Below are 25,545 nucleotides of genomic sequence, written 5' to 3' on the forward strand. Positions count from 1 at the left end.
CACCGTCAACCAACATCTTTGTGACCTTGAGGTTGTGGATTGTTGGTGAAACCAACAATGGCAAGCATCCAACCGCAGTGGTGCGATCCGGATGATCCTCAATGTCAAAAATGATGGGCGTGCGGGACCATTGAGTGTTTCTCGAGCGTTTGCCACCGGCTCTGTCGCATTGACTTCACGCGCCCACTACTTGAGTTGGCGGTGAGAGGAATGCAAGGATGCGCCCCCATCAATGCACATTACCTCAGTAGCCTTCTGAAATTCCTATTCACCGGTTTCATTATCATCCTCTTCACTGTCATCTTCACTTTCCTTTTTCTCACGGCCCCTGGCGGGCTTCTCATTCTGCTGATTGACCTTGCCGCGACGATTACTGCGGCCACCGCAACCCTTCCTGCCAGTGCCGTCCTGGCCTATCTCCTTATCACGCCTTTCATATCCAGCCTTCTACCTTTCCACCAGTTGTTCGACTTGTTTACAATCTTGGAGATCATGGCCCTTGGTCCTGTGGATCTTGCAGTATGGCCCGTCGGATTTACCAGTTTTCTCAGCCGTCGTAGCTGCCCGACAGTCAATGCAAGTAGCAGCTTCCTTGCCGGGTGCCTCGGTCTTTGCCTTCTTGCTGGTGCTAAGGTCACAGGAGCTCTCAACGGCCATCACTGCTTTCCCTTTACACTTCTTGCTGTGCTTTCTATTCCTCTTCCTAGGGGTGGCAGCGTTGTCGTCGTCTTCCAAATCGACTTCGACACCAACCTCTTCCTCGGGAAGTCTTCTTCCCTCTTCGGCATGAGCACACTTGTCTGCCAACATGTAGAGTTCGTTGACGGTCTTTGGAAGCCGAACATTCATCTTGGCACGCATCCTTCGATTGTGCACATTCGTGTGGAATGCGGCAATCACAGCTGCCGGATGTATCTTAGGAATGTTGCGGTGCACCCGACTAAATCTCTATAGGTACTTACACAAACTCTCCCCTTCTTTCTATTTCACTTCTTTACCATCGTAAGTTCATACAACGCTTATTTTCCTGTGCAATAAAAGATCATACATATTTTAGGAGCAAATTTTATTGCTTTTGCATCGATGACAACTTACTTGAAGGATCTTATTCAATCCATAGGTAGATATGGTGGACACTCATGGCAAGAAACTAGGTTTAAGGGCTATTGGATGCACACGTAGTATCTCTACCTAGTATGATTTTTTGGCTAGCAAAATATCCTAAGCAAGCACCACATGTTGGAGGATCAATAAAAATATAACTTCTATACAAATGTACCCAAACATAACTCATTATGTTGTCTTCCTTGTCCAATTTCAACTAATTTGATCAAGTTTGAAAATAATTAATGGGTAATCACAATTATAAAAGATGTACAAGATAATATATTTGTATGTGCAAGTTCTCTTCCTTATACTAATCTTTCATGAATTGCTTGTATGACCAATATTCTGATTGTCAAATTTCAATAGATTTTGCTTTCTAAACCCAATGTGAAGCTACTACTAGGTATGATACAAGCATATGAAGCACATATAATTTCAACTTTATGAAATTCAATTCATTCAACAATTTACTCTTAGGATATAAGTGAAGAACAAGAATAATTGACAAACTACTCCAAAAAGATATAAGTGAAGATCAAATGAGTAGTTAAATAATTAAGTAGCTATGTGATGACTCTCTCTCTCTCTCTCTTTCAAAAATTTCAGATCTTAAGTATTTTACTCAAACCGTGAAGTAAACAAAACAAAATGACATTCCAAGAATAGCACAACTCATGTGAAGAAGCAAACACTTAGGCTCAACCGATACTAACCTATAATTGTTGATGAAAAAATATGGGATGCCTACCGGGGCATCCCCAAACTTAGATACTTGAGACTTCTTGAAATGTTATCTTGGGATGCCTTGGACATTCCCAAGCTTGAGCTTTTGTGTCTCCTCAATTCCTCTCATATCATAGTATCCCTAAATCTTAAAAACTTCATCCACATAAAATTGAACAAGAACTTGTGAGATAAGTTAGTATAAATCAAGTGAAAACCTTAACATTATCTACTATAGAAAATCACTAAAATTATAATTTAACATTGCATACTAAATTCCTTTGCATATTTAATACTCCTATCCTCAAATAGAATCATTAAACAAGCAAACATATGCAAACATAACAGCAATCCGTCTAAACAGAACAGTCTGTAAAGGATGAAGAAAGATTCATACTTCTTTAACTCCAAAAGTTCTAGAAAATTACCATACTATAGATATTTTGTTATGCCTTACCGTGTAAAGATTTCAAGATCTTATCACATTCTGACTTTTCTAAAGAATTCAGAGAATGATAGAAAACTTTCTGTTTTCAAACAACAACATATAGATTTGCAAATTGAGCATGGTAAAGGCTATACTTGTCACTTTTATTGAAATATAAAAGATACAAAATACTATTCTAAATAACAACAAGCAAATCAAAAGAAAAGAAAATGACGCTCCAAGCAAAATACATATCATGTGACGAAAAAAAATATAGCTCCAAAGTGAGGTTACCGATAACGTTGAAGATGAAAGAGGGGATGCCTTTCGGGGCATCCCCAAGCTTAGTAGCTTGGGTCTTCCTTGAATATTACCTTGGGGTGCCTTGGGCATCCCCAAGCTTAGGGTCTTGCCGCTCCTTATTCTCCTCATATCGATATATCACCCAAAACTAGAATACTTCAATACCACAAAACTTAACCGAACTTCATGAGATAGGTTAGTATGATAAAGAGCAAATCATTCATTTTGATACTGTCAAGACAAGATTCATAATTTTTCTCACACAATTCCTACTGTACCCTACAATTTATATTGACCAGTATAAGCCATAGAAACTATAAAACAAGCAAACTATGCATTTAAAAAAGAATCTCTCAAAAACAGAAAAAATTGTAATGATCTGAACAATAACCATACTTATGTAAATCCAAAAATTCTGAAAAATTAGGTTAACATAGGCAATTTGTATATCAATTATAGTTCAAAAGTTCAGAATTTTTTGTCGCTCCAGTGATCTTCAACAATTCTGTTACTAGGCGCAAAAGTTTCTGTTTTTGCACAGAATCAAGTCAACTATCATCCACACTATCCCAAACGGTTTACTTAGCACTTTATTGAAACAAAAGCTATAAAACATGATTAATACGGTAGCTTAATCATGTGATCTCACAAAAATTGTAGGTAAAGATATTGGGTTGTCTCCCGACAAGCGCTTTTCTTTAATGCCTTTTTAGCTAGGCATGATGATTTGAATGATGCTCACACAAAAGTAAAGAATTGAAACATAACTGGAGCATCATGAATCTTATGTTCCTCTCTCATAATAGTTTTCAGTAGCATCATGAGTGAATTCAACAATATGGTTATCACATAAAGCATTCTTTTCATGATCCCCAAGCATAGAAAATTTATTACTCTTCACATAAGCAAATTTATTCTCATTCGTAATAGTGGGAGTATCATATGAAACTTGAACACTATAAATTGTTTCCACATTAAAGGAGTAATATTCAGTAGAATATTATTCACAATTATGACAAGATTTATAAGAATAATTATCACTACTTTTTATAACATAAGTATCATCACAATAATCATCATAAGTAGCAACTTTGTTCTCATCATAGTCAATTGAAACCTCTTCCAAGATAGTGGAATCATTAGTAAATAAAGTCATGACCTCTACAAATCCACTTTTACCATTATAGTAAGATTGAACACCCTCCAAAATAGTGGGATAATAATTATCTAAAGTTGACACCCTTCCAAACCCACTTTCGTAAATATTGCAATCATCATAAATAGGAGGCATGCAATCATCATAATAAATTTGACCATTCAAAGTAAGGGGACTAAAAATATCATCTTCATTAAGCATAGCATCCCCAAGCTTGGGACAAACATTAATTGCAGCAAATAAATTCTCAAATATGTCATTCTCATCAAACATAACATCCCCAAGCTTGTGGCTTTGCATATCATAAGCATAATCACTCTCATCATTAATAGTGTGAATAACACCAATAGTATAACAATTACTATCATCATAATCTTCTAAGTTGGTGCCAAAAAGCTTTTCAAGATCATAAGAAGTATCATTATTTTCCCAGTCATAGTCATCACAACGAGTAATATGCATATCAAAATCATCTTCAATAGTTTCTCCGGACATGCATTCCACATCAAAAATTCTATTTTTATCATTTACCTCGAGGACCAGCAGGAATTAAGCTTGGGGATGCTTGATACATTTCCAATGTATCTATAATTTTTTATTGTTCCATGCTATTATAGTATCAATCTTGGATGTTTATTATGCAATTATATATTATTTTTTGGGACTAACGTATTAACCTAGTGCCCGCCAGTTGTTGTTTTTTTGCTTTTTTTGTTTTCAGGAAATCAATATCAAACAAAGTCCAAATGAAGAAAAAACCTTGGAATAAGTTTTTATAGATCAGAAGGGACTCTAGAAGGTTCGGGAGAAGACCTGAAGAGCCACGAGGGAGCGACAAACTCGGGAGGCGCGCCCCCTTGTGGGCCCCTCGTGGCACCTCTTGACCTAATTCCGCCTCTATAAATTCTCAAATATTCCCCATACATCAGAGAGCCACCCAAAATACTTTTTCCGCCGCCACAAGTTTCTGTTCTCATGAGATCCGATTTGGAGACCTTTTTCGGTACTCTGTCGGAGGGGGAATCGATCACAGAGGGCTTCTATTTCAACCTCGCCGCCCCTCCGTTGATGTGTGAGTAGTTTACCACAGACCTATGGGTCCATAGCTAGTAGTTAGAAGGCTTCTTCTTCTCTCTTTGATCTTCAATACAATGTTCTCCTCGATGTTATTGGAGATCTATTCGATGTAATCCTTTTTTCAGCGTGTTCCTCTAACAATAGCAAATTGGGCTCGCAAAATCCCAAAAGCTCTCTCCACATCTTTCCTAGCCGCCGCCTGAGCATTGTGGAAATAAATATTTTTCTTACCTTGCAGTGTCCTCAACGGCTTCACAAATGTTTGCCACCTTGGGTAGATGCCATCCACAAGATAATAGCCATAGTTGTATGTATGACCATTTGCTACAAAATCCACCGGTGTAGTTTCACCATTTGCAACCTTATTCATGAGTGGAGACCTATTAAGAACACTAATGTCATTCAAAGATCCAGGCATTTCGAAAAAGCATGCCAAATCCAAGTCTCCTGATCGGCCACCGCTTCAAGGATTATAGTGGAGCCATTTTTCTGGCTGTGAAATTGTCCATGCCATGCCTTAAGACAGTTATTCCAACTCCTATGCATGCAATCCATTGAGCTAAGCATACCTGGGAACCCGCGAGCTTTGTTCATCTCCAAAAGCCTTGCAGTGTCTTCAACATTGGGAGCTCTCAAATATTTCGGACCAAACACTTGCATAATTCCGACTGCGATGCGCTTGACACACATGATGGCTAACATACACAAAGTGGCGGTCACCTTTTGAAAGGGAATATGCCCGAGTTCTCCGGCAGAATTCCTGCTTTGCTGCAAAAACCGATCATGGCTCGCCAGTTTTCTCCGCAATGTAATTGAACAACTCGATGCTCATCCTAAAACGGCGCCGCAAGTAGGACTCGGGGTATGTGGAATTCTCCACAAAATAGTTCCTCATCAATTTGTTGTGGGCATCGATCCTATCCCTTCACAATTTCTGACGATCGATGACCGAACCACCATGCTTCGGCTTTTTATTAACGTGCATAGCTAGGGTCAATGCGATGTCCTCCTCCTCTTGAATGTTAAATTCTCCATCAGAAGAATCGTAGGACGAACTCATCTACAAAGCTGAATTTAAACTAATTAAAACTACAAAAAAATAGGCACCAAATTAAGGACAGTATAACTGCACCTAATCCCAGCTCTCATAGCGATTTGTGTTTTCGGCCGTCCATTTTCGCGATCTGCTCGTTCCTGGCCGTCAGATTTTCTGTGTAATTCCTTAACTGGCCTATGCTACTGCTCCAGAGGCCGAAAGGAAGCCCTGCGGTCGAGCAGCCCATTCTGTAGATTTTTTCTGAAGGCCCATCGTCGATCCACCCGGTCAACACACAGAAACGGGTCGTTGCGATAGAAAGAAGAAGGGGATCCGGCACTGCACGAGAGGCGAGAGGTCGATGCGGACGGTAGCTGCGAGAGAAAGAGGAGGGATGGATCGACCGGTCATGGCGACGGTGCTCCCTATAGGCTGGCCGACCTCCTTCTGTTCGCCGCCCCTCCGAACGGCAGCATCATCGAGCATCCCCCAACTTCCGTTCGTCGTAATCCTCCCAACGACAGTAGAGGTATCTTTTCTTCGGGACGTCTGTGGTATGACCAAATCGATCTAGAAAAGAGAAACCCAGGCATGCTCTAATCCATCCTCTACTGCTGCTAGGTATGATCCAATTCATCCTCCACTGCTGCCTGTAATCCAACATCCATTGTCAAGACGGCAGATGAATTTGTACCACATCGAATCTGCCTCAAACAATTGTGATTCACCAGCGACGCTGCACCAACGAAAGAACTATGAAGGATTGGTGGCAGAGTTGTTTACCTGCTCCACACGATTCAATTTTTTTGAGGGTCACCCCTGCGCCCACTTAACAGGTAAGTAACTCAGTATGCTTTTATATCCTACCCTAGATAATCTTTACTCATATAAATTCAGGACAGTCTATAATACTCTGCCCAGAAGGTTGATGCTTGCCCAAAAATTTTGTAAGGCAGATTCGTGGCATGTGCATTGCATGTCTAGGTAAATTGGGATGGACTAATCTTGATTTCTTCCATCAATTTTATTACTATAGTAGAAAAATGGTCCTGGTGCACATTGTGGACAACTGATATAGTTGATCTTTGGTAACATTTGCTTCTTTCATATTTTACATACTCATATAATTTTGTGAGATATGAGCCGGTAGAGAAAATAGAACGAGATATTCTGGTCTTGCCTACAAATGCTTCGTTATTTGAGACCTCGAGCGATGGCTCCCCACCCTATACCGTGATCTTGAGGGGCGTGTGGTGGTGTCCACCGCGACACGTCACTTTGCCCGAGGTGGCACCACTGAACCGGCTTCCCCGGCGGCGTTGACGGCCTCCCTTCGCACCTACAGTTTCCATCTCTTGGAGGAGGCCGGCATCCTCGGATGCGGTAAGACCTGATTGAATACTGCATAATTCTAGAATTGTTTTTGGGTAATTTCCTTTTTGGAGATTTATTTGGGTGATTCTCTGTATTCTAGGAATGTTATAGACGAAACTTTCCCACTATGGTGTGGAACGATTGTTAAACTGAAGTAATGTTGGCTCTTCTATACTATGTTAAACTTTCCCACTAGGCCTGTTGGACCGGCATCCCCAGGCGCAGTACCATATAAGAATCCTGCTTCCGCTCCTCTATCGTTTATGTCTTCTTCATTGCAATCTAGCTCTTATTTTTATGGTAAATTCTCAATTTCTATCATTGCATAAAAACTGAATCTAAAAAAGAAATCATGTGTTGATCCCTTATACAATATGTAATTTATAATTTATAATTAGTTTAATTTTTATTTGATATTCTTCTAAGTTCCCTATATGAGTTTCAACACAAGGTTATGCGCTACTTTGAAATTCGCATTTGAAAGTCAATCTTGACAGCAAGGTTATGCTTAGCCAATCTTGACATCAAGCTTATCTGTCTTTAGTTCATGTTGGCAAAGCTTATACTTTGGTGCTATATTTTCCAGGATTGTGATGCTTTTGCTCTGGAGAATTTCATTGAAGCTGGCAGCACCCTGAAACTTGTTACTTTTTGTGAAACTACAACAACCTTCCTTGCCTCTTGAAATTCTTCTAAAGCGGCGCTGCCAAGGTAGCCACTAACGCATCTTGCTTTTGTAAAGCTTCATTGTAACTTCTATCAGCCATAAATTGTTAGTAACGATGAAATAGAAAGGTGGAACAATAAACTCATTTCCTGATGTGAGATGTTATGTATTGGTTTGAAGATTAATTTCGGCTACCTATGTTCCATGCCATGTGACGTTAATAGTTTGATATACTATTCAAATGACCCATGGTCTTTTGCTTTCTACTCTTAAATTGACTTTTTGACAAAACAAACAATGTTAATAGGAATTTATGATTTCATTTTGTGTGTAGTTTTTTTTATATCAGAAAGAACGATTATGTCACTAAAGTACATTGCTTACAGTATATAAATGGACCTTTGATTCTCTGCGTATTAAGTACTATAAAACTTCGCTACCTAACAAATTATTTGCGTTCCTATGGCTGTGATGTTGTGGTACATTTGGGATGCTTGTAACTCTCAGAAACAATGATGATTCTCCTCACCCACGGAACATTATCATGAAGATTATAGCCATGAAAATTAAAGCATATGCTGATCTCATTCTTTTGCATCTCTACAATCCGGCACCTGTGTATAGGTGTGAAACCAATGCTTCAAGTATATGTGCTCAATCAGTGGTTATCTAGCTCTATTTACCAAGGACATTGTTGTGTATGTTGTCATATCAAGACAAATTTTTATTTGTGAACTTTGCTTTTGCTAAATATGTATATGCGATTTCCCTTGATTACTGACTAATGTAAGGTTATGTTTGTGCAAGTATAATATGTTTCATGTGGCTATATATTCGTGAAAATTTATCATTTTCTTGTACAAATAGACGGGCGCAGCACGCGCGCCATCAATGATCTAGTTCATCTAAAAATATGAAATTGAAGCAATAGATACCTTGCAAGCGTTTTGTCAAACACCTTGTGGACGCCAAGCTGCAAATAGCCGCCAGGCGCTGTTCGTCGGATGGATGGTACGTTGAGTGGCGGCGGCGAGGAGAGAAGGTAGAGGAAGCAGCGGCGGCGCGCAGGGATAGGCGAAGGAAGCACCGATGGGTCACCGGAGCAAATGGGAAGGTGCGGGCGGCAGAGCCAGGGCGTGGAAGTTTCAAATCTGATGGTTGGTGAGATTCGCACGCCCGATTGCCATGCCCAGTGCGCGGGAGCGGACGCAACAAATAAGCTGCGCGCGATGCCGTTTTCCCAGTGCGCTGAACCAACTTTACCGTGCGTGATTTTAGCGCGTCTGCTGAAGCGCCGGTTTCGATCACGCGCTCAAAATAATCAATTTTTACAGCGCGCTTGTTGGAGATCTCTAAAAGTTGCCTTCGAAATCAGAGGAGGAGGGCTTCAGATCCACGAACTGAGCAAACTTTGACGCCAAAGTTTGACCATACCATGATAAGCTTCTGGAAGATCAATGATCTTGCGCCCATATGTCGAAAGTGAATAGCTCAATCCGCGAGGGTTTTGCAGGTTTTATCGTGCGGGCCAGCTCAACATGTGGAGTTCGGTCGGAGCCGAGCATTGAAGGGTAACGCAGCAGAAAACAAAAAATTTCTGACCTACGCACTAGCCCAGGACCACTATGAAGACTGCATACAAGGTTTGATCTTTTTCGTTACCGACTCGTAGCGCAGCGGGAAGTAGAGTCGATGACGATCGGCGGTGCAGATCCCCGCAGCTAGGATTTACAACCTCCCAACCGCGAGGATGTATACCCTCATCTGCTCCTCGGACAGCCCTCCGGGAGGCGGTCGAACAGTCCCCCGGACGGTGTCGCGGACAGCCCTTCGGGAGGACCTTCGAAACTCGAACGGTCACTCGGACAGCCCTTCGGGAGGACCTTCGAAACTCGGACGGTCACACGGACAGCCCTTCGGGAGGCACTCACGAACTAAGACCGAAACTACGATCTCTCTACAGAGTTGCACACATACGGTGTCATCTATCCGGCAGGGCTTCGCCGTCCAGAACTAGTTCCCACCGGAACCCAGACAGCCTTTCGGCTCTACGAAACTATTTCGCTGGGAGGGAGAGAGAAGCCAGATCATGCATGGCACTTGTATGTGAGAAGGGATGATCCTTTAGGCAGCCCCCTCCACCCCTATTTATAGGCCAAGCCCAAGGGTGGCTTCTCCAAGAAGCCAAGGGGGGAAATACCAAAAAGGCTCTCAAGGTGGCTTCTCCAAGAAGCCAAGCAAAAAGCACTTTCACTATTCATGACGACATTTTTCAGCGTCCGTTCGAACTGAAAATATTTATGTGGGCTCAGAACATTTTCAGTACCCACTAAAATAATTTTCAACGCGTTCCGAAACAATTTTGGTTTAGTGATTTTCATCCGCGAAAAGCAAACAAGAATGCGTTTTCACTATTCATGAAGACAATTTTTCGCGTCCACTAAATCCGAAAATATTTTTGTGGGTCTTAGAATAATTCCAGTACCCACTAAAATGATTTTGGATTCGTTCTGAAACAATTTCAGATTAGTGAATTTCATCTACGAAAAACAGCCAAAGCGGTACCGGCAGCTCCGAAACATTTTCGGTTTTTATTTCTGAAAATTCCAAAAAGTTTCCAGAATGATTCTGGCACCCTCCAAGAATTATCAGGCATGTGCCGAAACCATTTTGACTTAATGGCATACCCCGAAACAACTTTTTCGGTTTCACCGAAACTCATCCGGTGACCTCTCTCTGCAGTACGATTCCGCTGTCCGAAACTTTTCGGTGTCCGAAACTTTTTCGGTGATTTTCTCTCAGACTCCCTGTCTAGTATTCAGCAGATAGATGACCCTTAAGCGTGTGACCCTATAGGTTTGGTGAAGTATAGACATGACCCGGAACCCCTTCCGATCAATGATCAACATCGAAGCCGTGGACACCCATATTGACCCCTATACCCACACGAATAAATATTCGAGTGAACCTCCAGTTGCCGTGTGCTATTCCTGTTGCTTCGCGATATGTTACAAATACCCGAGGTGAGACATGTTGGCATTCCCGTGGATGAACAACTTGTCCACTATGCTAGTTACCTCGTTACCGGTTTTGTTCTCTTTTCTCGTTTCGTGTTCCGGCATCCCCGTGATCAAATCACAAAGTGTCTGGCCAGACGATGATGGACACCGTAACACCGAGAGGGCCCGAGTATATCTCTCCATCGTCGGAGGAGCAAATCCCAATCTCGAGCTATCAAGTTACTTAACATACTTTCCCATGAACCCGTAAGCCGCCGTAATAGCCATCCAGTTACGGATGACATTTAACAAACCCCAAAGTTCATGAAGCAAGTATGAAGAAACTCGATACTCTTATGGTCTAAGGAATTATGCAAACATTAACTATCTCTGTGTTATAAATCATTAACTTGTGACGAATGTATCTCATAGCATAACATCAATTCGGGTCGATTCAACACAAATGTCCTTCCTGACATTGTGCCCTCAAAGTTGCTTGGCATAGACATGCCCATGATTGGGAAAACATAATCATGATGCAACACTTGAGCTAGTCTTAGAGGCACGACTAGGAATACATTTTACCGTTTATTATTCCACACGTGCATATGGGTTCTCCCCAGAGCCTTTATGGATATACGGGCTCGGGAACCACAGCAGTTATAGCATGAAACATAAACATAATTATGAACAGGGGTATAATCAATAATATTTATTATTGCCTCTAGGGCATATCTCCTACAGACTCCCACTTGCACTAGAGACAATAATCTAGCTTATACTAATGCACTTCACACCTGTGGCACACCGGTGTAAATATGCTTCGCTTGTGGTATAGCCTGATGTCCAATGGATCTGACGACTTCAGCTCCGTGTGTATCTATGCATGTCCTCGCGTTTTCACATTTTCACAAAATTCATATTTTGTGTGGACTTGGCTTTGTATGTATGTGAATCACAGGTCGAACCTGGATTCCTCAGACTGAGTTATGGAGCAACTATCTGCAGTAGTGTCCCATTGTCAAAAGCCATCTTGGAACCATACTAAGTTCATGAATGAACTATATGATTCAACATCTTCTTTGTCGCTTCTAAAGCGTCAACATACTTAGCCCTTGTTATAGAATTCGCCACAGTAACTAGTTTGAACAAATTCCAACTAACTGTGCCACCACATTGTGTGTTACACAAAACCCTTAATTTAAATCGAAAATCGCATGGAGAAAAGATGAAGACTGTATCGATGTAACATTTCACAACGAACTCTTCATGATCTCTACTTGCGAGAAAACCATGTCATCAGTACTTACTCTAGTACTCTGTGACATCTTTCACTGTTGTCCCATGATCAGTAATTTGATCACTTTGGTATCCATACTCGCAACACCTTGGGAGTATCGGACATATCTGGTTGTTTTACATACCATGGAATACATGATTAATCCAAACACAAGAGTGTGTGGAATCTCCATCATGTATTTTACTCATCAGTGTTTTGGGACACCGAGTCTTGCAAAAACTCTTTTCATGTGACTTCGGCAAGAATCACTCCTTGGCGTTTTAAATGCTAAAAGGTTTTAGCATCTTGTCAATATGTATTCATTGCTTAGCCCCATTAGGTAAATCTATCTCCATAGATCATCATGCCTAATATTGAGGCTATTTAGCCTAAGCACTTCATCGAAAAACTATTTTCAAATGAAGTCCTAATTCGTGTCAAGAAATTTATTTCCAATTACCAATGTGCCAAGCACATAAGGTTTATAGAAATATTATTACGCTCCCACTTACTTTCTTGAATTACAAGCATCTTCGTTACCCATTGATGAAGTCAAAACCCCTTTGACCATTTCATCAAAACATGAAGATTCCAACTCCATTTTGCTCTTTTCTGTCTATTGCTGGAACTCTGAAGTTTGCATACCTACTAGCATCCTCTGGATCGACAAATTACTTTGGACTGTATCATATACAAGTCCTAGCTTTCATTTCCATCAGATGGAAATCCTTTTATCATCCATGTTTCATATCTCATGATTGAAATATGTATTAATTGCTAGTTTAACCCGAACCGACTTTAAGCATCGCTACGATGAAAACAACCTCATCGTAGTCAACTCTTGAACTTGTTATTTGAACAAGTCGAGCTTTATGGATAAAACATTTTTATCCGTATCAGTTTTAAGTTCCATAAATATTCGTTAGACTCTAAGTCTTCCGAAAGGTGTATCAAGGTTTAAATCTTGAATCACTTATATGGAAACTAACTCGGGTTGTATTGGCATTTAGCCAATTCTGGAGTCAAGGCCCATCAACGCTTCCTTGTGTATCGTAGGTATAATGTTGTCTAACAACAATATCTCGTTTGCGCACCTGAGAGGTTTGCACGAGCCTTGCCTACGCGGTTCAGCTGCAAGTTCGACCGAAGTTCATACATTTTATTGTAGAGACTTCCGTATCAGTCGCAGTAGGAAACTCTGAAATTACTTCCAAGGTCTCTTTCCTTTGATCTGATGACGTAGATATTGTTTATCTCGTCGAGTTGCACTATTCTCCCACTCACCTTTTTGAAAGAACCATTCTCTTTAAAAGCACACCGTTTCGCGGCAAAACTATTTGCCTCGGTATAGTGAGGGAGGAATACCCAACATTTTGGTATAACCTACAAAGTAGCACTTGTCTGATTTGGAATAGGTTTGTAACCTTTTACACAAGCCCCATATTCCAAATGTTAAGAAAAGATATAACATGGTTGGGCGTACCATACCATGGCTTCATTTCAACTGACCCGATGTAGCTCTTTTCAGTGTAAAAGCCGCAGTCTCTAAAGCATCACTTTAAAAAGGATAATGGCAAATTTATTTATGCCATCTTTGACCTTACCATGTCATAAATGGTTTGATTACATCTCCACAGACTTTCCACTTGCAGTGGTGTTCCGGGAGGTGCAAGTTATGAAACCCCTTTCACAACTCATCGGACATTCGCTAAACATGTAACTCAAATATTCCTTTGTGCAATCAAATTGCAGAAACATAATTTTCTTGTTACAATAACTTCTACTTCATTTTTGAGAACCTTTCAAATGATTTCAAAAGATCCAGACTTACGTCTCATCAAGTAAATATCCATATATCTACTTGAGTCATTTGTGAAGATAAATAAATCCACCACTAACAACACTTATCAGACTACACACATCAAATGTATGATCACTAATAAGTTTGTTGTTCGTTCCTTATGCCTGTGAACGGTATTTTAGTCACTTCACTTTTCGGAGGAAAGTTGCAAGTGTCAGATGATTCAAAATCAAAAAGACTTCAAAATCCATCATAATGGAATTTTCCATGCGGGTTTCTCCAATGTGACCAAATGTAGTGCCACACTTGTGTGGTATTCTTTTAGTCTTACGACATTTAGCGTCAGTGTTATGGATGTATCATATTACCATCAATATTCATAACATACGTCCCATCGATGATGGAAGTATGGCCCTTATGTTATTCATAATACTTAACAACAATTTTTGTTTTTATGAACAACTCTTTTGCAACAAACATTGTGCAATGGGCTAGAGTGTATGAAACTCTAAAATGAATTATGAAAGTAAACCCAGAGGTATTGTATTATTATCAATATTCATAACATACATCTCATTCATAATGAAAGTATGGCCCTTGTGTTATTCATAACATCGAACATAAAAAGTTCTTTTATGAACAACCTTCTTGCAAGATACCTTATGCAATGGGCTAGAGTTTGTAAAACTCTAAATGAATTATGAAAATAAATACAGACGGCAATACACCGATGGAAGGTATAGTAACATTTACTATGTTCCCTGTGTATACCTTAACCTCATTTCTAGCTAGTCTTTCAGGCCATAGTAGTTCTTACATCGAGTTGCAACAGAACGCAATCGAGCGGGCATTTTTGTGATGAACTCACAATACCCAAGAATTAGTGATTAACATGTTTAACCATAACTCACATGGAGTGGCATTACAATCGGATCATGGGGTTGCATCAAACTAAACATGTCTTCCCTGATCTAAAGAGTTTGAAAACTTGGCTAACCTATCGGCTTCGCGATTGACCGCTCGGCCTTCAAACGTAAAACTGCAATTAAACAAAAGAGCCCTATTCTTTATCTCTGATAAGATCACCCCGTACACACCATTGGAGCGATTATTGATCTCACCCACAATCTGCTTCGAGTCAGACGCCACAACGAAGTTATGTAACATCAGGTCATCTGCTAAGGAGAGAGCCTCCCTACAGGCAATAGCTTCCATCGTTGCAGCACTGCTCACTCCCTCAATGACCAGCGAGGAGCTTCCAACATAGAGCCCGTTCTGAAGTCCTCCAACTCTGCACTCCACAAACTCCTCGAGCGGAGCGGAGCCGAACGCCCTAGCTCCTGGAAGCTAAGCTTCGAGAAGCCGTGATAGACCGCAGTGTTATTTTGAGGAGTTGGAGAATCTGAGAAATCGCAGCTTCAAGAATCCTTCAAAACGTGGAGTTGGCTGAATTTACAAGGTTTGCCACCCCGAAGTGAAAGAAAACGGTTCGTATAGTCTCTCTCCTCCCGTCTTTGTTATTGAAATCAGGCTCGTAGCTCATTCCTGCCTCCATATTGGGCTGCCAGCCCATGGGACGATCTCCAGCCGGCCCAATATGCTAACAACCGTTGTCAGCCCAAGGTAGCGATGCGAAGCTGATTTCTTGCTGCCGAGCGGACGGGAATAGCTGCGTGGAGTGAGAAGCTAGGTTGAGAAGCTGAATTTTCGGAGTTTGAGGAGTTGGGAGGACTTCAGAACAGATCCATAATTACCATTCGCATCTCTACACACCGCCGAGGCCGCTCCTGTGCTATGGTTTCTTGCAAGAGCATTTCCCAAACGGACCTTACATTTTCTGTGAGGATCTCGAACGGACCCTTGCAACACGTTCAGCCTGTCGTGGCTAGCCCATAATCTGTTGTCTGTCGGGCCAATCGGCCCATTCAGACCTGCCCTTCCAATCGGCCCATTCAGACCTGCCCTTCCAATCGGGGTTATATAACAGGTCGTGGCCAGCATCCAGTGGACCAACTAGGCCGAACTTTCCAGCTTCTAGGGCTACCTTCTTCCCTTCATCTCCACTCCCGCACACACGCCGGCCACCACTAGGGTTTTGCCGATCCGCCTTACCCCACGCCGGCCACCACTAGGGTTTTGCCGATCCGCCTCACCCCACGCCGGCCACCACCAGATCGCCTCCGCCCTACGCTCTCACCGCTGCCGACGATGGTGGGATACGGGATTCAGTCGATGCTCAAGGATGGGCACAAGCATCTCTCGGGCCTCGACGAGGCCGTCCTGAAGAACATCGGCGCCGGCCGCGAGCTCTCCGCCATCACCCGAACCTCCCTTGGCCCGAACGGCGAGTGCCCTTCTCCCGTTCCCTGCATCTTTGCCGCGGTTTGGTCAGTAGAGCTTGTCGGATCTCGGCGCTCGATCGATACCGGCAGTCGCGTGTAGGTTGTTAGTCTAGCAATGATTAAGGGCGTGGCCGTGTGGCCCGTTTCACTGTGATTCGCAGTTTTGTACAGTAGTGTGGTAGACGCAGAGAAGCTCCACAGCTTTTCTTTTTTGGGCGCATTATTGATGGGTTGATTCTGTTTCAGGGATGAATAAGATGGTCATTAATCATCTAGACAAGCTCTTTATCACGAATGATGCTGCAACAATCGTGAACGAGCTTGAGGTCCAGCACCCTGCTGCTAAGCTCCTGGTGCTCGCTGCCAGAGCGCAACAGGAGGAGATCGGAGATGGAGCTAACCTCACCATATCTTTCGCCGGTGAACTGCTCGAGAAGGCTGAGGAGCTCATCAGGATGGGACTGCATCCAAGCGAGATCATCATTGGGTACACCAAGGCCATTAATAAGGTATTTACCGTCCAATAACTAGGCATTGTATTATAAATCCTGTCATGTGATTGTGGGCAACTCCTGCTTTTGTTTAATCTTTCTGTTTGCAGACGCTTGAGATTTTGGATGATCTAGTTGAGAAAGGCTCGGAAAATATGGATGTCAGGAACAGGGAGGAGGTCGTGTTGAGGATGAAATCTGCTGTTGCAAGCAAGCAATTTGGCCAGGAGGATGTGCTGTGTCCACTTGTCGCTGATGTAGGCTAATCGGTGCCACCTTACGTCAGAGGAAATACTTTTTTCCACATCAAGGAATATACCACTAATATTTGGTTTGTTTCATCTGTTTATCATGGCTTTTCAGGCCTGTATCCAAGTTTGCCCCCAAAATCCGGGAAACTTTAATGTTGACAATGTTAGAGTGGCAAAGCTGGTTGGAGGCGGCCTTCACAATTCTTCTGTAGTCCGTGGGATGGTTCTGAAAAATGACGCTGTTGGGAGCATAAAGAAAGTGGAGAAAGTGAAGGTGAGCTTGAAATTGTACACTATGTTAATTGTGTGTTTTTGTCGATTATCTCTGTGTATCTGTTTTACTGACAAATAATGCATTTTCTTATGTATAAGCAGCTCCCACATTGTAGAGTACTAGCATACAATAGGTGCTGTCAATTCCTAACAGTCTATCTCAGACTGCCCACCATCTAGGGTTTTTTCTGCTATATGTATTTTCCCACCAAAAATTGAAGTTTTCAGTAACTCAAAATTTTACCTTTTTAAAGTTTTGCTTGAGTTATGATACTGCTTTCTCTTTAATGTTGGTTGCTTATATTATATAAAATGCCTTTTGTGGGTTTCATAGTATTTTCTAGGTAAGTTAAATGATATCCATCTCATCTTATTAAGAGCATGGTTAATAGAAGAGGCGGCAACGGGCTCTATACGAATGCCAGGTCACTTGTAGCCACCAGGAAAGAACTCTCGTATAATAAAGCTGGCTGTAGGCATTAGCTATAGTAATTAATGTCTACATGCATGGGAGAGAGAAAAATGCAATTGATTGGAGAGGAGGAAGCAGCGCTAGCTTTAAGCCCTTGCATGCAGTTTCTTTGTCTCGAGCATTGCGCTGCAGCCGGCGACTCACAGAGCGCCCGCTCCCTTCTCTCTCCTGTCTTCTCTTCCCTCCAGCTGGACTTTGTCTGAGGTGGAACGGCTTATAGCCAGCTGACTAGGTGCTATTATACTTGCTCTAAACATTTAAGATTAGTTGGTGTTCTGTGGCTATGTTTTACTCATAGCAAGCCTGTGAACCAACCTGGATGGCTTATATGAGCTTTAAGGCATACATAGATAATCATTATCTGTTTATGCTCTGCTCTGATCATGGACTGCTGTTTATTGTATAGATTGCATCATTCATGAAATCTCCAATTCCAACTGTGTCTTCGTGAATTGGTTCAATGTGGAATGCAACTGTTACATTATTGTACAATCATGCAGTCCTGTTATGCTTTTCTGTTAACCAAACCTCATGCATTGCAATTTTTATTTGCTGTAACCCCTCTTTTATGCATGTTTCATATTTTGTGTATGATTTTTTTGGGGTACCTGCCATTGTTCTAATTTCGTTTCATTCTTTAGGTTGCGGTATTTGCTGGCGGTGTTGACACTTCTGCAACTGAAACGAAGGGAACTGTTCTTATACATTCTGCTGAGCAGGTATGAGATAACCATCCATTTTTTGTTTGTATACTTGCTGGTTTACTGCACTCAGAAAGGGTTATACATGGTTTACTTCTGTCTTACAAACATGTGTAGTAACCTGATAACACACATGGTTGTGATGTTGTGCAGCTTGAAAACTATGCTAAAACTGAGGAAGCAAAGGTGGAGGAGCTTATTAAATCTGTGGCTGATTCAGGTGCCAAGGTTATTGTCAGTGGAGCAGCAGTTGGCGATATGGCATTGCATTTTTGTGAACGTTACAAGTCAGTATTTCGCTTCTTATATGAAATGTCATCTTGGTTTAGGATGGTTTTTTTTGTGAAACTTCTTTCTACATTTTGAGATAACCATTAATTGGAGGTTATAATAGTGAAAGACATCTCAAATATAGATTTATTTTTGTAGTACCATGATTTGGTCCTACTTTACAAGTGATACTTATAGATATTCTGATTTACAGGCTAATGGTTCTGAAAGTCAGCTCAAAGTTTGAGCTTCGAAGATTTTGCCGTACTACCGGGGCTATAGCACTTGTAAGTTCTGGGATCAAAATCTGTTTATTGAATAGCAATAGTAACTTTATTCTGATGCCATGTGCTTTATGAAAAACAGTTGAAGCTTAGCCGACCAAATGTGGACGAATTAGGATATGCAGACTATGTTTCGGTGGAAGAAATTGGCGGTGCTCGAGTATGTTTCATGCCTTCATGCTTTCATGAGTAACATTTTTGCTTGCTCAACGCGCTTGCTTTGCTTTATAGGTGACTGTTGTCAAAAATGAAGAAGGTGGAAATTCAGTGGCTACTGTTGTCTTGAGAGGCAGTACAGATAGTATATTAGATGATCTTGAAAGAGCTGTCGATGATGGTGTAAACACGTACAAGGTATGTATGTGATGCAGGTTGAAACCAATCTCCTTGCATTGTTTTTTTAGTAATGCTCCATTATTGTCTGATTTGTGAAATGTTATCTAACTGTTGGTGTTTATTCCAGTCAATGTGCAGGGACAGTCGGATTATCCCTGGAGCTGCTGCAACAGAAATAGAACTGGCAAAGAGATTGAAGGAGTTTTCTCTGAAGGAAACAGGGTAACTATATTTGTTTGAGACAAATAAATTTCATATATACATCTAAAAGGGCATATCTGAAACATGAGGTTACAAAGATGGTTCTGTTGATTAACCACCTTCAACTGAGCAAATTTTATTATCGCATGCATTTCCAGTACAATGGCAATAAATATAGAAGTCCTATTGTGCATCTTCTCCTGGTTATTGGGATATAAGGATAGATGGAGTGGTTGCATCTGAAGTCCAGATAGGGCCTTTTTGTTATCTAGAATGTGTATTAATAAAAACATTTGTTTGTATTCTTTGTTATACTTCTGTAGGACTCAGACATATTTACATATTTGATATGTGAACTGTTTTCTTGCTATAATTATTTTTTGATATGTGAACCGTGTTCATGCTATTATCACTTTTTGTAGTTATGAAACTGAATGTTGTTACTTATACATCTTTCCCTTTTTTACACTATCCTTCGTCAATTATGCAGGTTGGATCAATATGCTATTGCAAAATTTGGTGAAAGTTTTGAAATGGTTCCAATAACACTGTCTGAAAATGCCGGACTTGGTGCAATGGAGATAATATCTTCCCTCTATGCTGAGCATGCTGCTGGCAATGTGAAAGTTGGCATTGACTTGGAGAAAGGTGCTTGCGAGGATGCCTCAATCATGAAAATATGGGACCTCTATGTTACAAAGTAAGCGTTACTCAACATCTACTCCCTCTGTTCCTAAATATTTGTCTTTTTTGAGATTTTAGATGGACTACCACATACAGATGTATATAGACATATTTTAGAGTGTAGATTCACTCATTTTGCTCCGTATGTAGTCACTTATTGAAATCTCTAGAAAGACAAATAGTTAGGAACGGAGGGAGTAGTTGCCAATACGTGTGGAAATCCTGCTAGAAGCCTTTGCATCTGTCTTTATGCTGCTTGTAGCTAGTAGCAATCTACCTTGTTATGATGATAGCATATACTATTAGGACCTTGATAAGTGTCACACATGTGGGCTAAAGGAGGTTGGGCCACACGCCCTTCTAGCCACCCATTGTGACACGTCAGCCTTTTTCTTTTTTCCACACATGCATGCAAACAGGAAAGTAAACTGACGATGTCAGCGGGAATCTTTTGGGTTTTCAAACTTTAAAATGTTTTATCTCTTAAATGACAAATCCGATTGAAAAACCGTTTTGACCATTAAATCTGTCGTGACGAGAACTTCAAAACTAGATCCCATATCAATATGTTTCGACGATATTTTTTGGCGGTCAAAAGTTACCATGTCTATTGCACATAAATTGCCATGGTGTTTACACTGAAGTTGCCATGATATGTTTTAACTAGTTTTTCTTCTACGTTTAAAGAACATGTTGACATGTTATAAAAAAAGAAATTAAGAAACTAAACTTGCCATGGTGAATTACTAAAATATGCCATGATCCATGAAATAATTTTGACATGGTTCATAATTAAAAAGAAATCCGTTGTCAATTACTTTAAAAATGCATGGTCAATTACTCAAATTTGCCATGAACCAGAAACTAAAATTGCCATGGTGACTTAAATTTGCCATGATACATGCTATGTTTTTAAGGTGGTAAGGCGAGGCAAGGCGCTGGGGGGGCGCCTCACTGCCTAAGCGCTAAGGCATAAGGCAAGGCGACGCCTTAGAGAGTTCTAAGAAGTAGCATTGATCAAAATTTGGTAGGCAACTACAGGAAAGGTGCTGGGTGCTTGCTGTTGCCTGCTGTCCTGAGAGGAGCAGCTGCAGGAGAGGAGGGGGAGGAGGAACTGCAGGAGAGGAGGGGGAGGAGAAGCTGCCAGAGAGGAGGGGGAGAAGCTACTGGAGAAGGGGAGAAGCTCAGATCCAGCTGCCAGAGGTGGGGGTGGGGGGAAACTGAAACTAGTTAGAGCTCTCTCCCCCCCTGCTAGTAACTGTTGGCGCCTAGACTCTGTTTCCCGCCCTTTTCTTCCCGCCCAGAGATCTGTTTCCCGCCTGAACTCCCAGCCCTGTCTAAGGCGTCTTCATTTGCCTAAGGCGGGAAGAATGGCGCCTAGGCGGACGCCTTGGACGCCTTATGGACTAAGGTGGACGCCTTAGGCATGCACGTAAGGCAAGGCCGACGCCTTAGGCATGCATGTGAGGCAAGGCCGACGCATTGTGACCTGGGGGCGCCCTGGCGCCTAGGCGTCGCCTAAGCAACGCCTTAGGGACGCCTTAAAAACAATGGATACATGCACAAAAAGTTGCCATGGTTCATACAAAAAATAATTTCCATGGTCAAAATACTAGAATTGCCATGGTCAAAATACTAAAATTGCCACCATGAATTATTAAAAATTGCCATGATCCATGAATTAAGTTTCCGTGGTTAGTTTTTAAAAACTGCCATGGTCAATTAATAAAATTTGCCGTGAAAAGTAGTTGAAATACAATGCTAGTTTAAATCTAGAAGAAAAAAATAGATGAAACATATCATGGCAACTTTAGTGTAAACAATGGCATCTTTTTGGCAACTTCAGTGTAACATCATGGCAACTTTTGGCCCCCCAAATTTTTTTTGAAGATCTCGTCGAGACGGATTTAATGATGAAAATGAATTTTTAGTCAGAATTTTTATTTAAGAGATAAAACATTTTGAATTCTGAAAAACTAGAAAGATTCTGCTGATGTCATCTGTTTGATGTTGCAAAATAGATGTAATGGAGGCTTTTGGGTACTATTATTACCGGTTGGTGTCCTTGATATTGCGAAAATGCTACGTCAAGGTGTCTTGTACATAATCTGTTTTTTATACCCAGTTCAATAATTTGTCTTATCATCTATATGTTTCATGCTTTCATGCCCAGTTTATTAATTTGTTTGTGTATTTAAAGTGCATACGTAGGTTGTTTGGCCCCACTTAACCTTTTGCATTCAATCAGGTCCTTCGCTCTAAAATACTCAGCAGATGCTGTATGTACTGTTTTACGGGTTGACCAGGTAGGATTGTCAATCTTCTGTGTCATCTTCATATACATAAAATTATGGTCGTTTATTCATAGGCTAATACTTATGTGGAACACAGATCATTATGGCAAAGCCAGCAGGAGGGCCGCGACCCCCCCAACAAGGTGGCATGGATGAAGACTAGTTTTCTGTGCACTCTTGTTTCCTGTGTATCATGCCGTGGGATTTTCGTGCAGAAGACGGTCTCTGTTTCATCTTATCTAGGTTCGATTCAAGTAATAGATTTTGGCTGCTTGGGTTTCACGGTTGGTGGGGCAGCATGCTTTAGCTGATGTCTTGCGGTGTATTTGTTAGTTCCTCTGTGGTACTGTCTTACCGGTGTATCACATGATAACTAGAGAGACTTGTTCGTCCAGTTTATCATATGAACCAAAGCTTGTCTTGGAAGATTTTGTTTGTAAAATTCTAAGATAGCTGTTTGTTTGACTTTGTCTGGAAGGATGACATTTTGCAGAGTGTTGCTGAACAACGTGTTTGCCCGTCGCAGTCTGTTCATGTGAGCATGTATTTTTTTAGGTGCCGATGACTAACTTAAAGTGCTGTTGCTTCTAGGTGATATATAAAATTGCTGCGGTAAACTGACATGAACTAGCCAGGACGGTTGGTATTCCTCAGAAATGAAACGCAAGAACAGCACAGTGACAGGTCGAGTTACTCAGATTGACCTGGGGTTCGGCCGTGTGGGTATTGTTGTTAGGGTTATATTTATGATGTCTTTTGGCTTTCTGTATTTTGGTCTTTGGCCTCCTCAGTACTTGTATATATTGTGGCTTTGGCCTTGAGATATATTGTGGCTTTGGCCTTGAGATAATACTATGTTGTATATTTCCTAATATGGTATTAGAGCATTAGGTTTTTTTTTTCACACGCAACTCGTGCATCCGATCCCAATCTCGCGCCGCCGTCCTTCTGGCTGGTCTTGCTGATCTTCTCTCCGGCGCTGCTCTTCCGCCCCTCAAGGTCCACCTTGCTGTCCACCCATGGTCTAGGCGCACGGCCCTGCTCGCTGCTCTTCTTTGCCTTCGGCCTCTAGGTCCCGTCTACATCTGCCGTCTCTCAATCCATCACGCCGCGGGGCACTACTCTCGATCCACCATGGGAGTGGCCGCTATCGGAGGTCTACATCGCCGCCCCCAGCAGCGTTCGTCGCCGGATCTCCTGCGCTGCTTGGATTGGGATGAGCCCCTGCGGTGCTGACGCTTGCGTCCTCCGGCCTTCACCGCTGTCCGGCTGCTGTCCGCCTCAGCGGCGATCTGTGCGTCAGCCGTCCGCCTGCGCGTGCACGAAGTCTGCCGCCACTGCGATCTATTCGTGGTTGCTTTGTGCGTTGACCCGAAGTCGCCGCTTGGGCCACTGTTTTGGGCCTGCCTTGGCGCTGTTGCTCCTCACGCGCCCCTGTTTCTGTGGCTTGGCTGACTTGTCTTTGTGTGATCCAAAAAAAAGAAAGAAAAAAAAGTAAAAAAAAAGAGTGAAAAAAAACAGGTACAGTGTTCTCGTTGGGTACTCATCTTCCTCGTTGCTCGGTGTTTTTCGAGGGTGTTTCATATATTGATCCCGTCTCGCACATGCGCCTTTCATCGATGCTTGGTGCTCGCCCGTTTGGCGGTGGTGGTTGTCGCTCTACTTCGACACATTTTGCGAGTTCCACCGGTGTTGCTGGTCCCTCTACAGTGACTCTTTCCATGACTTCTGCACCTGGTGATTGTCGGCCTACGTCGACTCCCTTTACGGTTTCTACACGTGGTGGTGATTGCTCTATGTCGACTTCTGCTGTGGCTTCTACCCATGGTTGTAGTCGCTCCACATCGACTCGTTCTACGTCGACTCGCCACACGACCTCCTCGGGTGATGGCGACCACTCTTTGTCAACAGGTGGTTCTACCTCGACCTCTACCACGGTGTCCATGTCTGCGCATGAGATTGCGCAACTCCGATGCCTTCTTGCTGCTTGGGATTCTTCACCGACAAGTTCTGCAGCTTCTGCACCTAAGTTTTCTGGCACTGAGAGACCACCTTCTACTCATTTAGGTACATCCTCATGGATTCTTGATACTGGTGCATCTTTTCATATGACTCATGATTCTTCCCCGTTGACCTCCATTCGACCTGTTGAGTCACCTGTTCATGTTTTTACAGCTAATGGTATGCCCCTCCCTGTCGCTAGTCGAGGCACTCTTAGCACTTCTTCATTTCGTGTTTCCTCTGTTGCTCATGTTCCTCAACTTAGCATGCATCTCTTTTCAGGTAGTCAGATTGTTGACTCTAGTTGTAGGGTCAATCTTGACTTTGATTCATGTTCTGTTCAGGATCATCGCACAGGCGCTCTGCTTGGTGTTGGCCCTCGACGCCACGATGGTCTCTGGGAGCTTGACTGGCTTCGTCTTCCTTGCAATGTCGCCGCCAGTCTCGCGACCCCTATTGCCGCATCTGCTAGCTCTTCTCAGCAGTGGCATCATCGTCTTGGCCATTTATGTGGTTCTCGTCTCTCGTCTCTCTTAGCACTTCTTCGTTTCGTGTTCCCTTTGTTGCTCATGTTCCTCAACTTAGCATGCAACTCTTTTCAGGTAGTCAGATTGTTGATTCTAGTTGTAGGGTCAATCTCGACTTTGATTCATATTCTGTTCAGGATCGTCGCACAGGCGCTCTGCTTGGTGCTGGCCCTCAACGCCACGGTGGTCTCTGGGAGCTTGACTGGCTTCGTCTTCCCTCCGATGCCATCGTCAGTCTCACGACCCCTATTGCCGCATCTGCTAGCTATTTTCAGCAGTGGCATCATCGTCTTGGCCATTTATGTGGTTCTCGTCTCTCGTCTTTAGTTCATCGTGGTGTTTTGGGGCCTGTCTGTGGTAATGCTTCGTTGGATTGTCTAGGTTGTAGGCTTGGTAAGCAGATTCAGCTACCCCATCCTCACAGTGAGTCAGTGTCCGAGCGTCCCTTTGATCTCGTTCACTCAGATGT

The 25,545-nt window shown here is 42.3% G+C and overlaps 1 protein-coding gene and 1 long non-coding RNA gene across 3 annotated transcripts; both read left to right on the plus strand.

Moving 5' to 3' along the window:
- The first annotated feature begins 6,105 nt into the window (after positions 1-6,105).
- On the plus strand, positions 6,106-8,672 carry LOC123097308 (uncharacterized). 2 transcript variants are annotated; one of them, XR_006446982.1, is made up of 4 exons: positions 6,106-6,358; positions 6,451-7,212; positions 7,790-7,914; positions 8,378-8,672. It is a non-coding gene; the product is annotated as an uncharacterized lncRNA (long non-coding RNA). The 2 variants fall into 2 exon arrangements; XR_006446981.1 differs by lacking the exon at positions 8,378-8,672 and having other exon boundaries at positions 7,790-8,055.
- A 7,264-nt stretch (positions 8,673-15,936) lies between these two features.
- LOC123097309 (T-complex protein 1 subunit theta) lies at positions 15,937-23,053 on the plus strand. The gene is made up of 13 exons (XM_044519014.1): positions 15,937-16,293; positions 16,538-16,800; positions 16,893-17,039; positions 17,146-17,307; positions 18,420-18,497; positions 18,633-18,766; positions 18,964-19,036; positions 19,116-19,193; positions 19,265-19,387; positions 19,497-19,591; positions 20,061-20,270; positions 22,503-22,560; positions 22,646-23,053. The coding sequence occupies exons 1-13, from the start codon at positions 16,158-16,160 to the stop codon at positions 22,709-22,711; spliced, it is 1,623 nt and encodes a 540-aa protein (XP_044374949.1). The 5' UTR covers positions 15,937-16,157; the 3' UTR covers positions 22,712-23,053.
- The last annotated feature ends 2,492 nt before the right edge of the window (positions 23,054-25,545 follow it).

The sequence above is a fragment of the Triticum aestivum genome, chromosome 4D (genome assembly GCF_018294505.1).
Source record: "Triticum aestivum cultivar Chinese Spring chromosome 4D, IWGSC CS RefSeq v2.1, whole genome shotgun sequence".
In the NCBI taxonomy this organism is placed as follows: Eukaryota; Viridiplantae; Streptophyta; class Magnoliopsida; order Poales; family Poaceae; genus Triticum; species Triticum aestivum.

What these genes read in the sequence shown, in the direction of transcription:
- LOC123097309 (XM_044519014.1), top strand. Translation starts at nt 16,158, where the DNA reads ATGGTGGGATACGGGATTCAGTCGATGCTCAAGGATGGGCACAAGCAT. An exon ending in AGAAAGTGGAGAAAGTGAAG is followed by an intron (nt 17,308 to 18,419) that starts GTGAGCTTGAAA and finishes TTCATTCTTTAG; the next exon opens with GTTGCGGTATTTGCTGGCGG. An exon ending in CTGTTTTACGGGTTGACCAG is followed by an intron (nt 22,561 to 22,645) that starts GTAGGATTGTCA and finishes TGTGGAACACAG; the next exon opens with ATCATTATGGCAAAGCCAGC.